This window comes from Rhizophagus irregularis, chromosome 28 (assembly GCF_026210795.1).
Source record: "Rhizophagus irregularis chromosome 28, complete sequence".
In the NCBI taxonomy this organism is placed as follows: domain Eukaryota; kingdom Fungi; phylum Glomeromycota; class Glomeromycetes; order Glomerales; family Glomeraceae; genus Rhizophagus; species Rhizophagus irregularis.
The window spans coordinates 325704-340477 of NC_089456.1; the positions used below are offsets into that span (position 1 = coordinate 325704).

At 29.5% G+C, this 14774-nt stretch overlaps 2 protein-coding genes across 3 annotated transcripts; one reads left to right on the forward strand and one right to left on the reverse strand.

Annotated features, from left to right (window-relative positions):
- Positions 1 to 5616: 5616 nt before the first annotated feature.
- Positions 5617 to 7699, forward strand: OCT59_018723 (uncharacterized protein; the record flags this gene model as incomplete). Of its 2 annotated transcripts, none has more annotated exons than XM_066135582.1 (7): positions 5617 to 5725; positions 5808 to 5960; positions 6097 to 6705; positions 6796 to 6903; positions 6978 to 7126; positions 7198 to 7372; positions 7452 to 7699. In XM_066135582.1, coding segments are annotated over 7 exons (1290 nt in total). The 2 variants fall into 2 exon arrangements, with proteins under 2 accessions (XP_066004856.1, XP_025185204.2); XM_025310177.2 differs by having other exon boundaries at positions 5632 to 5725; positions 5793 to 5960; positions 7198 to 7296; positions 7397 to 7609.
- Positions 7700 to 7795: 96 nt separating this feature from the next.
- Positions 7796 to 14717, reverse strand: OCT59_018724 (uncharacterized protein; the record flags this gene model as incomplete). Its single annotated transcript, XM_066135583.1, has 23 exons — positions 7796 to 8106; positions 8182 to 8345; positions 8414 to 8515; positions 8581 to 8702; positions 8786 to 8811; positions 8896 to 9398; positions 9483 to 9716; positions 9793 to 10681; positions 10765 to 10852; positions 10931 to 11207; positions 11280 to 11415; positions 11481 to 11686; positions 11767 to 11826; positions 11908 to 12192; positions 12292 to 12399; positions 12462 to 12494; positions 12579 to 13184; positions 13274 to 13390; positions 13455 to 13537; positions 13666 to 13802; positions 13873 to 14110; positions 14223 to 14355; positions 14571 to 14717. The coding sequence occupies 23 exons, from the start codon at positions 14715 to 14717 to the stop codon at positions 8061 to 8063; spliced, it is 4740 nt and encodes a 1579-aa protein (XP_066004857.1). The 3' UTR covers positions 7796 to 8060.
- Positions 14718 to 14774: the final 57 nt, after the last annotated feature.

The following is a 14774-nucleotide window of genomic DNA, read 5'->3' on the forward strand; positions in this document are numbered from 1 at the left end:
TTTGCAGGCTAATAACTTTTGATTTAGATCACCAATCAGGATAATCTCAACGTCATTTTGTAGTTTAAGTTAGTAACAATTAAACTATGTTGAGTTATTTTAAATATATGCATCCAAAATATTTTTATTAAATTTCTAATTTGGACAATTTTATTTGATGAATTGTTGTGTCCCAAACCGTACATTGATCGCTTAAAAATCTGCGGCAATCCAATTATAACAAAAGGAATTTACATTAGATAATGTATTTGTATTGATATGTATTTATCATAAATAAATTTACATGTTTTATATAATATATATATTAATAATATACAATAAAATCATTGCTTTACGCATTTTTAATATCAATATACGCGTTTTTATACATTGTATACACGGTTTTAAACTATCATTATTTTACTAGGACCCCGAATAATACTGATATAACTCACAAACGGGTTTGTGTAGAGTTTATATGAAATTACTTTTTAAACCCATAAATTGAGTTTGCGTAGATCGGTCAATTTTGGAATAACTCACATATCACGTTTGCGTAGAGTTTATAAATATATTGCATTATATGTTGATCAATTGTATAATATTGATAAAAATTAAGTTGCGCAAAACCATTAAGGATGGGTCCGTAATATATTTATGAAATTTGCAATATTACGGATTTTGGTAATTAATTGTATATAGTAACAAAATGTAATGCATTTCGCATTATTTTAATATTTTTTAATAAAAAAAAAGTGCGAAATGCACTACTTTAACAAAAAATGGTGAATTTCGCACCATTTTATTAACATTTTAATAGAAAAAAGTGCGAAACGCACAATTTTAATAAATAATTGGTGAGTTTCGCACCATTTAATTAATATTTTAATATAAAAAAGTGCGAAACGTACCATTTTATTAATATTTTAATAGAAAAAGTGCGAAACACACCATTTTATTAATAATTTAATAGAAAAGTGCGAAACACACCATTTTAACAAAAAAATCGGGAGTTTCGCACATTTTATTAATATTTTAATATAAAAAAGTGCAAAACGCACCATTTTAACAAAAAAATGGAGAGTTTCGCACCATTTTATTAATATTTTAATATAAAAAAGTGCGAAACGTACCATTTTGACAAATAAATGGAGAGTTTCGCACCATTTTATTAATATTTTAATATAAAAAAGTGCGAAACGCACCATTTTGACAAATAAATGGAGAGTTTTGCACCATTTTATTAATATTTTAATATAAAAAAGTGCGAAACGCACCATTTTGACAAATAAATGGAGAGTTTCGCACCATTTTATTAATATTTTATTATAAAAAAGTGCGAAACGCACTATTTTAACAAATAAATGGTGAGTTTCGCATGATATTATTAATATTTTAATAGAAAAAGTGCGAAATGCACCATTTTAACAAATAAATGGTGATTTTCGCACAATTTTATTAATATTTTAATAGAAAAAAGTGCGAAACACACTATTTTAATATAAAATGGTGAGGTTTGCATGATTTTATTAATATTTTAATAGAAAAAATGTGAAATGAATTATATTAGTAACAAAAATTTTTTTGAACTAAGATTTGGATTTGCATAGCATTACTATGAAAAAAAAGTTGCGTAGAGTTAATAGTAAATGCATGCCGATCATTTGTGAGTTATATTAGTATTATTCAGGGTCCTATTTTACTGTATGTTATTTTACATTTAAATTGGTGTTGTTTTACACATTTTTCAACGTTTTTAGGTGGCGTTGATTGACAAAGGGTTTGTTTTTCTACATTTTTTGGTGTTGAGTAACACATGGCATTTTTAACACTTTATACATCTGTTTAAAACTTGCTGATAAAAAAGGAACTAAACATATCAATCGTAATTTGTGATAACAAAAAAAAATTGAAAATTTATTATGAATAAAATGAATAAAAATTATTTCACATCAAGAAAAAAAAATCAATTTAAATAAACCTTTAAAAAAATGCGGTTTTGTAAAATTTGCAAAAAAAAAAAAATACCTGCAAAACTCAATACGATTTGTTATGTACATAATATTGCTGAACGTTTAACACAAGACTTTACTGTGAAAGAAATTACTGGTATTACAAGAATTAAAGATGATGATCCAACTAAAGTTATTTATCTAAAGATCAAAGCCTTTATTCTGTCTGATTAAAATATTAAATCCAAAATTGAAGATTTTGAAAATAGACAAATCGTTATAATCAAAGGAAAATTTATAGAATGCGATGGATGGTATACCGTATGTATTTCATATTTTATTATGTAAAAAAAAAAAATCGTAATAAGCTAAAAAATATATATTTTTTATATATATAAATATATATATGTTTTTTTTCTCAAATGATAAGGTAAATGCCATTTCGATCAAGTCATTACCAATTCTGGATTTTAATGATATCGGGTAGAGCTCCGAACAGGTCAGCCAAATTCAGGTAACCTGACCTGACCTGACCTGAAATTCAGGTCAGGTATGAGATTTTTAAAAAAAATTCAGGTCAGGTATAAAGATTGACCTGCCCTGATTGACCTGTTAACCTGTTGACCTGAAACTATTGATTCTACTATATAATAAAAGTGAGTTGCAGATTGATTTTATATAATAAAAGTGAGTTGCAGTATTGCGATTCACTTTTTTATATAGAATCTATATAAAAAAGTGAATCGCAATATCGCAACTCACTTTTTTTATATAGAATCTATATAAAAAAGTGAATCGCAATACTGCAACTCACTTTTTTTATACAAAATCAATATAAAAAAGTGAATTGCAGTATTGGGATTCACTTTTTTATATAATTTTAATATAAAAATGTTGAATCGTAATATTTGAAAAAAACGTTGCAAAAACGTTTTTCTTTTTTCTAATATTATATTAAAAAAATGTTTCGTAACGTTTTTTTTTTGATATTTCAATAATAATGTTGTGAAAACATTTTTTTCATAATGTTATATTAAAAAAAATGTTTTGCAATATTTTTTTTCAATATTTTAATAAAAAACGTTGCAAAAATGTTTTTTTTTCATAATATTATATTAAAAAAAAAAAGTTTTGTACTGTTTTTTTTAATACTTTAATAAAAATAATCCTGAAATTTTTCAGGTTTCAGGTCAGGTCAAGTCAAACAGACAACCTGATATAACCTGACCTGACCTGACCTGAAAAAAAATTTCAGGTCAGGTTTATCAATTAACCTGACCTGATCTGACCCATTTGGAGCTCTAATATCGGGTTAACGTAATACTAATAGGATTAACTACTAAGTCAGTCATGAATATTAACGGTTATTTGACCCTAGAGCTCCAAATGGGTCAGGTCAGGTCAAGTTATATCAGGTTGTCTGTTTGATTTGACCTGACCTGAAACCTGAAAAATTTCAGGACTATTTTTATTAAAGTATTGAAAAAAAACGGTACAAAACTTTTTTTTTTTAATATAATATTATGAAAAAAAATGTTTTTGCAACGTTTTTTATTAAAATATTGAAAAAAAATATTGCAAAACGTTTTTTTTAATATAACATTATGAAAAAAATGTTTTCACAACGTTATTATTGAAATATCAAAAAAAAAACGTTACGAAACATTTTTTAATATAATATTATGAAAAAACGTTTTCACAACGTTTTTTTTCAAAATATTGCGATTCAACATTTTTATATTAAAATCATATAAAAAAGTGAATCCCAATACTGCAATTTACTTTTATTATATAAAATCAATATAAAAAAGTGAGTTGCGGTATTGAGATTCACTTTTTTATATTGATTTTGTATAAAAAAAGTGAGTTGTGATATTGCGATTCACTTTTTTATATTGATTTTATATAAAAAAAGTGAGTTGCGGTATTGCGATTCACTTTTTTATATAGTAGAATCAATAGTTTCAGGTCAACAGGTCAATCAGGTCAGGTCAATCTTCATACCTGACCTTAATTTTTTTAAAAAATCTCATACCTGACCTGAATTTCAGGTCAGGTCAGATCAGGTTACCTGAATTTGGCTGACCTGTTCGGAGCTCTATTTGACTCTCAATTTCTACATAGAAGAAAGCTTAGAAAATCTTGAACCGACTGAATTCTGGGTTGAAGCTAGACATGATCCTAACAATAGATATTTGGCCAATAAAACAAATTCAATTAACTAAAATATACGTTCAACAACTGCGATCTTAGTAGGTGTGATATACTGACTATCTTCCACTGGTTATTAATGAGATTACATAAGAAGAAACCACTGAAGGAAAACATGTACTACCAAAATAACAACACCTCTCAACAATTCCCAAATTTTCCTTAGATGAATCAACAAGTATCTAATAATAATAGATCTTACCATCCTTCTTGAGATGCGATGTCAAGGCGAAGAGGATGGATAAACCATCCTCACTCAAATGGAATCAACTAATACCCAGAATCTATCTGCTGCTTTAGAAGTGAACCCTATTCCCACTAATATGAACCAGATTCCTAATAATGAAATTTCGGAAGAAAATGATAATTGAATATTATCAATATTTTCTTTTTTTTTTCTCTTAACCCTTTTTTTCTTCCCTTTTTCAAATTTCATTCAAACAATACATCCTTAATCAATTATTACTAAAATAAAAATAAATCAATCTATTCTGATATTTTCTGATATATTAATTTATTCTAAATAAACCATAAACTTTTTTTTCTAGTACAAATTAAAAACAATTCAATAAAATTTCATTTTCAAAAGAAAGAAAAAATACTTTTCCCATGAATACTAAATAACGTAAAAATACTCTGTGTAACTAAAACTCGTATATATGGATTATCTCATTGTATAGTATGAAACACCGAAAATGTCCAACAAACAAAAAAATGGTGGCTAATCTAAAAAATATACTGGCTAGTTTAGTAGCAATTCAAAGTTACTATTAAATTATATCACGTGATATAAATTGATATTTTAAATTTGCCCCGCTTAAAAATTTTTTGTTGTATGTAGTATAACAGAAATTTGATTATCAATAAGAATTCTGTTCGGCTAAATCAAATTTCATACGAAACAACTTCATCTAACCTTGCTCACGCAAATATAAAGGGATTTTTTGTAAGAAAAAGACCCAAGTTTCATTAATATTTTGGCCTTTAAAGGGTATAAAACTAATATACTGACTTTGTATAACATATTTGTAATTCTAAAGTTCTTCCTAGTTAAATTTGATGGAAGTCTGTATTATTATATTAGAAAACCATCTATTATTAAAAAAACTTAAAAGGCCATATTAAGAAACAGAAAAACCAGGAGTACTTTGAAATGCAAATGGTCAAATATGACGTATTTATAAATAACCAAAGTCATATATTAAAAAACTTTTCTAAATATTTTTAAAGAAGCATTGAATTTTTTACAGTTTTAAGAACATGCTGCTAATATAATAGTTCTTTTTTTCTACTATTATCTAGTGTTCATTTTTCTTATAAAATATAAGTGAAAGTAAAGAAAAATAAATAAATATATTTTATTAAAAATCACGATTTATATACAAAATTGTAATTATCAAGGACAAATGACATTCAACCAATGATATCTCCACCTCTAGGTAATACCTAAACAATAGATTGATAACTATACTCCAAAATTCTTTTCAGAATGAACGCGTTTAAGAAGTGGCAGACTTTGTATATCCCCAGACGTTTAATTGTACTTGGTCTCTGTGCTCTCGCTATTTTAATTAATTATGCAGGTTAAAGATTAATATATCTAAATACTATGAATCAAACATGATATTCATAGCTTATTTACTCCAAAAGATCGATCTAATATAGCTGTTGCCATTGTTTATATGGCCAAAGAATTTGGCTGGTCTTCCACGACTCAGGGACTAGTGTTATCTTCATTCTTCGTAGGTTACTTAACAACTCAAGTTTTGGGAGGAGCGCTTGCGGATAAGTTCGGCGGTAAATGGGTGCTTGGAGTGGGTGAGTATTCTGAAGAACACTTTAATTGAGCAAGGATGATTTGTTAGTTAAAATATTCTTCTTGGTGTCACGGGTTTACGGTAGATAAAAAATAAACTCGATAAACGGAACCTATCCTTTTTTTATCGGCACTTAGCTGCTGTTGGTTGGACAACTTTTACCTTACTTACGCCCAGTGCTGCCAAGTTAGGTTTGAATTACCTCCTATCGTGCCGAATTCTACTTGGCATTGCCGAGGGTGCTTGTTTCCCATCCGTTCATTCCTTAATTGCGTCTTGGGCTCCACTAGAAGAACGTTCTCGTGCTGTTGCAATTATAACGAGTTCAAATCACTTTGGCTCTATAATTGCTTTTCCTGTATCCACATGGTTAGGGTCCGGTCCTTGGGGGTGGGAAAGTATTTTTTGGGTGTTTGGGACTGTTGGGGTTATATGGTCATTAATATGGCAAATCTATGGCGGAAGCGACCCGAGCACATACCCGGGAATTTCAAAAGAAGAATTGGATTTAATTTTAAAAGATAATCACAAAGAAAGTAGATCTTATTACTCTAGTTTACCTACTGATGAAGAAGAAGCGATGAATAGAAGTAGTGAAGATGTTATTAATGTTGCTGATGGTGATGACGATGACGATGTAATTTCTGAAGAAATTGATGAATCTTTTACAGCCATAAAAAATTCAAATCCTTCGCATATTCCATGGAGGTTAATTTTTTCTAGACGGGAAGTGTGGGCTATAATAAGTAAAATTTTTTTAAAAAAAATAACGTGTTTTTGTTATTTTTATTCTTATTCTTATTTTTAATTTTTATGTATCAAAATTTCCCTTAAAGTCGCTTACGTTTGCCATTCTGGAGGTTTCTTCATGCTGCTTAATTGGCTTCCTACTTATTACTTGGATCATTTCGGAGTTGATATAAAATATTTAGGATATTTTACAGGTAAATATTACATATGTAATATGAACAAAAACATAATAATAATATTTTTTTTTTTTATGTGTTGTACCCGCCAGTTCTTCCTTATATTGCTCAAGGAGTATCTGGATTTTTTGTTGGTATACTTGCTGATTATGTTATAAACAGACTTAAAGTTCGTGTTATTATTATAAGGCGAATTGCTCAGATCATTGGTAGTTGTGGCATTGCCATATTCCTTTTATTAGTAAGTAAACAAGTATTATTTTAGAGTTTGGCATAAAATATTTGTTTATTTATTTGTATTCCATACAAAAGGCGACACATGTAGCAAAGACTCCATTACAAGGAATTATCCTTATAACTATCGGAAATGGATTAAATTCCTTTACACTTGCAGGTTTAACCGTTTCCCAGGTGAAGAATATAGCCTGCATTTTAGTAAAGTTCACGGGTCAATATAATTTAACAAACAAACATTCTTTAATTTTATGTACGTTAAAAAAAATTATAAAAGTTGGATATTGCTCCACGATACAGTGGCTTAATTTTTGGTCTTGGCAATTCTCTAGGAATGATCCCAGTCATTGTAGGTTTGACATTAACGGGATGGGTCTTGGATTCTACAGGGAAAAACTGGAATATTATATGGAATACTGCCTCAGCTTTGTATTTTACAGGCGCTTTTGCATTTTCAATTTTGGCCGGAGAAAAAGTTGTTATTGAGTAAAAACAGTATTGCTATTGTAAAATGTTTTAATGCTTATAATGTAAAATACAATAAATATATAAATAAAAACTTTACATCAGTTGCAGACAAATGCCTCAGTAAAAATCTTTCAGAAAGCTTATGCTAAGGTTTTAAAAACCTACTAAGATTCAAAATAGGTACAATAAACAGGACTTATTTACAATCTAAGTTTTGATTAATGTATTTTCCTCATTGTTTATTTTATTATTATAATAAAATTTTAAATGAATAATTTAATAATTTAAAGTATTTTTGTTTTATCATAAATAAATTCATAACACTTTATAGTACTTACCTTATTAATTTATAACTATAATATAGATTATTAAAATTTCAACCAATAATTTATCTAAGACGTATTTAAAGGTTCTCATATATTATACAAAAACTACTTCGTGATATTGACGATATTGGTCGACTGTATATTTATTTATGTTGCTAAAGTCCCAAGACGTTTTACGTGTGGCAAATTTAACCTAAAAAAATTCAATTGGAATTAGTTAAAATTACTGATTAAAAATATATATATATATGCATGTGATAAAATATACCATGCAGGCAAATAATTATCAGGTGGTGCCACATCACGTGGTGAAGGTACTTCAAATGGGCCAGAATCCTCTAATGGAGTTGCGTCAAGCATTAATATATCTGTTTTATCATTTGCTACAACTCGACTAGCCACAGCTTTCAAAATTTCTGGACTTATTGGATTCTGTAATTATAAAAAGAATATTAAATATTACAATAAATTTATAGAATGAAATTTTTAGTAAAGATTACCTCGTAATCGGCAACGAAATAATGACTTATAAGTTTTTGTATTTGTGTAGGAGTCAACATCCAACAAACATCGTATATGATCTCAATGTCCCCCAATGTTGCCTAGTATAATATAAAGTAAATATATGTGTATATATATAAAACTGAACTAAAAAGTATATTCATACCTTTTTAAGTTGTAATAATTTAGTAGCTTGCATTAAATGTTCTAATTGAAGCGTGCCTTCAGGCATTTCATGACTCTTACACCACTCTTCAATTCTAGTAATATTATATTGTATTTGCATTGCTATTTTTATGATTAAAACAAATAAAAGTAATTTTTAAATTTCAAATTTTGAAGTAACTATAAATACCAAAGACAAACAATACCTCTTTTCCATGAACAGAAATTACGTCTAAAAGGAGAAAATATACATATATGATATAAAAGAATATAAAATATTTCAAAGAATAAGATTATTGGTACAATATTACATTACCTCATTAATAAATCGTTAAAAGAAGTTACTCCAATAAGTTTTAACAATTCTGTGACTACTTGCTGAATTACTGACATTTCAACATAATATGATTTCATAGCTTTCCACACTTTATTCAAAAAATTAAGAAGGTCATCCATACTGAAAGCAGGGGTTGTAGGCCCAGTAATGAATTTTGTAAGAAATCTGTTATTCTCATTAGTTATAAACCCAGGCAATGATTGACTTTCGATTACTGCAGGAATAACCATTTTGAATAGCCGTTTTTTAAGTTCCTTCATCCATGTGTGATAAATGTTATATTCAAGACTTTCCAGATCATGTTTTACAATAGATACTAATCTTTCGTAATCGTGCCATTCAAACGCTTTTCCTCCTGATTCAGCAGCTGGATTTACTCCACGCAACATATCCCTCTCAGCAGCATTAGCAAATGATAATAATTCATGTACATTAGAAAGCCAATATGCACCAGGAAGAATTGCTTCATCGCCTTCAAAATCCTAAAGATTTAAAAAAATCTTAAATATTAAGATATAATATGTTTTTAATTAAAAAAATCTTTCTTTTCTAAAATTGATGCTTACCATTACATGTTCTTGAATAGTTTTCATTACATTAGCAAATAACCTTTCAGATTCTTTTATGAATCCGAATTTCCACATTTGTTTTGCCAAAAGACTAATGATTCGTGCCGGGAAAAGAATTTCTTTTTGTGATGGGGGATTTTGTAAACTTGGAAGAGGTATTTTCAGAGACTTAATTAACCCATTTATAATCTCTTCATCAAGAGTATCTTCATCATCAAGAAGCTTCATAATCTGATAAATATCCAAATTTACAATATATTATTATATAATTAATTATTATAAAAAGTATAAAACCGCATTCTCCTACCTCTTCTTCTGGGTCATCTTCAACTCCTGGCAAATAAACACGGCCACCTGGAGATTTAATTTTTGGAACATTCATTTGAGTATATGATACGGTAACCGGTCTTAATCCCGGTTTCTTTGCTTCAGCCATAACTAAATCAACTGATGTTTTGGGTTTACGTCTGGCCGCTTCATTTGGTCCCCAAGACTCGGCAGAACTGTGTCGTCGAGGTCTTCGTGATTGTGATGGAAGTTTCAGTGAAGAGGATCCAGCAGCTGTCAAGAAGCCATTTTCTTGGCGATGTGGTGGCGGAGGCGAAGTACCTCTAACACCGCTTTTAACTTTAGTCAATTGTTCTCTAAGAGTAGAGATCTCCTGTTTCAAAGCAAGCACTGTAGCAGGGTCTTCAGCTCCCTTATATTTAGCTGCAGTTGCACGAAGCCGTGCCACTTCGTCATCTTTTTTACTTATTTCACTTGTAAGACGTTGAATCTCCGTATCTTGCTTCTTGATGTTTTCAAGGGAAGTTCGATAACGGGATTCAAGTGTCTCCTTTTCAGTTTGAAGAGTCTTGAATTCATCGATTCCAATTGTACTTTGTTTTGTTGAACTTTTGAAATTATTAGAATCAGATTCCAACTTTTCATACCTTTCAATCCATGATTTAATTTGACTTTCTAAAGCTAACGTTTTAGTTTCTAAGGTTTTATTCTCTTGAGATTTTTGTTCCAAGTTCTGTGTAAGTTCAATAACTTTATTTTCAAGTTTATACGAAACTTCTTTATAGTGACTGGCAGAACGTGCTTCAACTTTCAACGCCTTAAGCTCAGCTCTTGCCAAACGACGACGAAGGCATGATTGAATATAAATAATACGTTTCAAAGTCATCTTATAATCACGGCGCGCAACCCTAACATTTTAGAAAATAAATAGAAAAGCTCAGCGGAAAAAATTATTAAATTTTTAATTTAAATACTGAATTAGAAAAATTACCATCCACGGTAAACAGATTGAATTTTAGTAGATGCAGCGTTGCGACACAAAACTTCAAATTTCTGTCGTGCAATAACACCTCGAACAACTATAATTTTAATGAATTATAGAAATGATTTAATTTACTTTTAAAATGTGAAACAAAACTTAAAAGAATTATTTTTACCTGTTTGTAATTTATGTATAGCCTTCTTTGCACGTAAATATTGTTTTCGTTGAATATACCTTCTCCAATTTTTCTGAATAGTAATAGCCGCTTTTTCTTCACGGAGACGTTTAAGCTCTGACATTGCAACACGTCTTCTATATAGCGCTTGAATTTTGATAGTGCTTGCTTTTAAGGCCTGATACCTCTTTTGGTGCATATGCCGTAACATATTCTTTTGCATAAGTGTTACGCATTCATTCAATCTATCTAAGCGGAGCCTTTCTAGGTAAGCCAACTAATATATGTATATATATATTTATGTCAGTATATAACTTAAATATATAATATTTTCTTTATTTAAACTTACCATGCCAGAACGGAAAAAAATTTTTGTTATGCCAACTTGATATTTATCAGGATCTTTAATAGAATCATCCAGAATAACAGAACATAACTTTTTGGTATCTGGGCCCCAATGTTTGGAACGGACAAGCATATAATATCTAATCCAAATTTTCATATGTTAAGAGCTGATTAATTAAGTAAAATGAAGTTGAAAAATCAATACCTTTGAACAAATTCATCAAAAGTCCATCGCGACGGATAACCAGCACAACTAATGCGAATAGTTTCCAGTACACCACATGCACGTAATTGAGATAAAACCATTTGAGGTTCAAATTTCCAGGCTACTTTAACTTCATTAGGTTTAATACATCGAATATAATGAACATTTGTCGAATTAATAGTTTCCATGAGACTTATTAAAGAAGCCTAAAAATATATCGAAATGATTTCACATTTAATAATACCCTGACTATAATAAAAAGCAAAAAAAAAAATCATTTAATTACTTTGAAGATCGAACCCAGTGTTGGCTTCTTTGCTATTACGCTAGAACGTTTAGCATCGGGCTAAGAAATGAAAATTTTATTAATGAAAATAAATCGCGGAGCATACGATTTGTTTAATTTAAGTAAATCATATCATTATACCTTAGCTGCAGGAGCTGCTATAGCGGATCCTTTAGTGAGAATATCATCCAAAAATTCAAAATCAGTATTCTTTAACAATGCGAGATGCTCATCTGGAACGGTATCTTTATTTTTTTCCAAGAAATTTTCCACCTCGTATTCTACGTCGTGTGCATAATGACTAATTATAAAACTTGAATTTCCAAATCGAGGTTTCTGGAAATATTTTTTATGTGTAGGATTATCAAAATGTTGATATAGTTTATTACACCAAGAACTATCGGTACCGGCTGGTAAACGACTTTCCTATTTAAATAAATGTTTGAATTATAATAAACCCTTATAGATGAATAACCAAATTATTATACACTTTTGTACACGTATAAGTAAAATTAACAACTTTACCTCATCTAAAAGAGAAAGAATTCCTATTTTACCTTCAATCAATTCAATACATGGTTGATTATCACTGAATTCAATGAAGGTCCAATTGATTTTTTCACGTACATATTCCTACGAGTTTAAATAACATTAATTAATTATAAAAATGAAAAAAGTCTATAAATTATTCCTACCTCTTGTTCTAATTTAAATACATGTTGATTGAACTAAACAATTGAAAAATTTATAAATAAATCAAAAAGTAGATTTAAAGACATGAAGCAAAATATTCACAATGTATATCTCCCAACCTGTTGTTGTAATTTTTCGTTCGCATAATTAATGCAAAATTGTTCAAAAGAATTTTTCTTAAAATGCTCAAAACCATAAATATCAAGAACACCAATAAAGCTTGAAACATTTTTAGCAACTTCCTCATTAGACAAACTTTCATTTATTACATTAACTAACCAATCGAAAAGGTTGGCATAAATATATTTGGCAACAGAGTCTCTTACTACATTAGCTTGTTGCGCGTTGAGATCTTTAACGATTTTCTCAGACTTAGTAACTATTTGTTTTTTAACAAGCCATTTCCTGAAATCTGCCGTTTTTATACCAAGTAACTTTGTTGCAGTAACAAGTGCTTGATCTGTTTCAGAAACCATAGCTGTATTACGACTTTCCGTGATTTCAATATTACCGATATGTAGAAGAGCAGCACAAAGTTTAAAAATTTGCCATTGGGTTTGAATTGTTATCCCTATAACAGACAAGGCTTTCTGTGTGGTTTCAAATTCTGCCGCATCGTCAACACCCGGAATTGTACCTGAGCCACCTTGTTTCAGATAATGAAATTGGGTAAAATCACCGAGTTCAAGGTTCTTTTTTTCTGATGGTGGAGCACCAGCACAGAGCTAACAGTTGTGTATTTTAAATAATTAATACAAAATAATTAATATGATAAAATAACACCAAATTTAAGCGAAGAGTAAATTTTCATTACCTGATAAAAAATATGATAATTTCTTTCGGTTTCTGGTTGATACACTAATCTTGACCGTTCCAATAAATAAGTTCTAATCCTGGCACCAATGATATTTTGATTTTTATCGAATTGAATCTAAAAGCAATATGTGATCAATAATAAATCATATTAACACAATTTCTATTGAAAATTTATTTACCTCAAGGTATTTGCCGAAACGCGAACTATTGTCATTTCTGGTCGTTTTTGCATTACCAAAAGATTCCATAATAGGATTTGTAGCTATAAAAATATATTTAAAAATTTTTAATATGAACTTATGCAACGTACTGTATTATAAACTTAAATTGCAACAATAAACATATATTGTTAATAATATAATTATTGATAAGGATCTGTTATCATCATACCCATAATTTGCTCTTCGACTTCACTCATGCCAGAAGTCGTAGCATTTGATTTCTTTACATCTTGTGATCTGTCTTTGTCGTCAACTGACGCAAAATACCGCATAATAAATTTAGCACTAGCAGTTTTACCGGCACCACTGAAATTGTAAACAAAATTAGCACTAATTAGTTCATAAATTCATATACCGCATGAAATAATTAAATTACCTTTCGCCTGATACAACAATTGTCTGATTTTGTTCATCTCTAAGCATTGCACGATATGCATCTTCAGCGATAGCAAACACATGTGGTTCTAATTCTCCACGCCGTTTTCCGGAATATGCCTGAATAATATCCTGCGTATATAGAGAAACAGATTGGAACGGATTTGTGGCAATCAAAACTATTCCGGAATATGTGTAAATATTTCGCTGTAAATAACGCGTACGAATTGTGTGGAGTACTGATGAAATAGATAAAATTAATAAAATTAATATAATTTGCCTAACATGAACTTATATTTTATAATTTAATATGATAAAATGTCTAATCATTAACAAAAAGTTGTCAAATACCTGCAGGTTCATTAAGATAACTTAGACTGGTCAAGTCATCAGCAGACTCAAGCATTGGAGGGTTACGCAGAGGTGGCAATTCGGCATTATTTGTTTTCGACAATTTGGTCAAAGTAGTTCCAATTACTACATCCTAACAAACACAAAGCAACGAGAAATTTGAACATAGATTGAATTTAACTTTTTTATAAAATATATTCAATTTTATTATCTCGAAACACACTTAATCTTAACCAGAATCAAGAAAAAAACGCTTCAGATTTGAATTTCATATAAGAGCGAAGAATGGAAAAGAAATTTATTCCCGAGCATTATACACAACACGGAATTTGTGAATACGAAGATTACCTTTCCATCGTCTGTTAAAAATGTAAGTTTTACGTTATCACCAGATACATCCTTTGAAACCAGCTGTGCGCTTGTCCAGCCTTCTTTAACGTCTGGAAACCACACAGCTGTTCCCTTTCCATAAACATCTAAAGAGTGCGAAGTCATCGTATAAGTGTATGATGAGTCGTCACCAAGAAGCAGTACCAGTCCCAGGTCGCACGA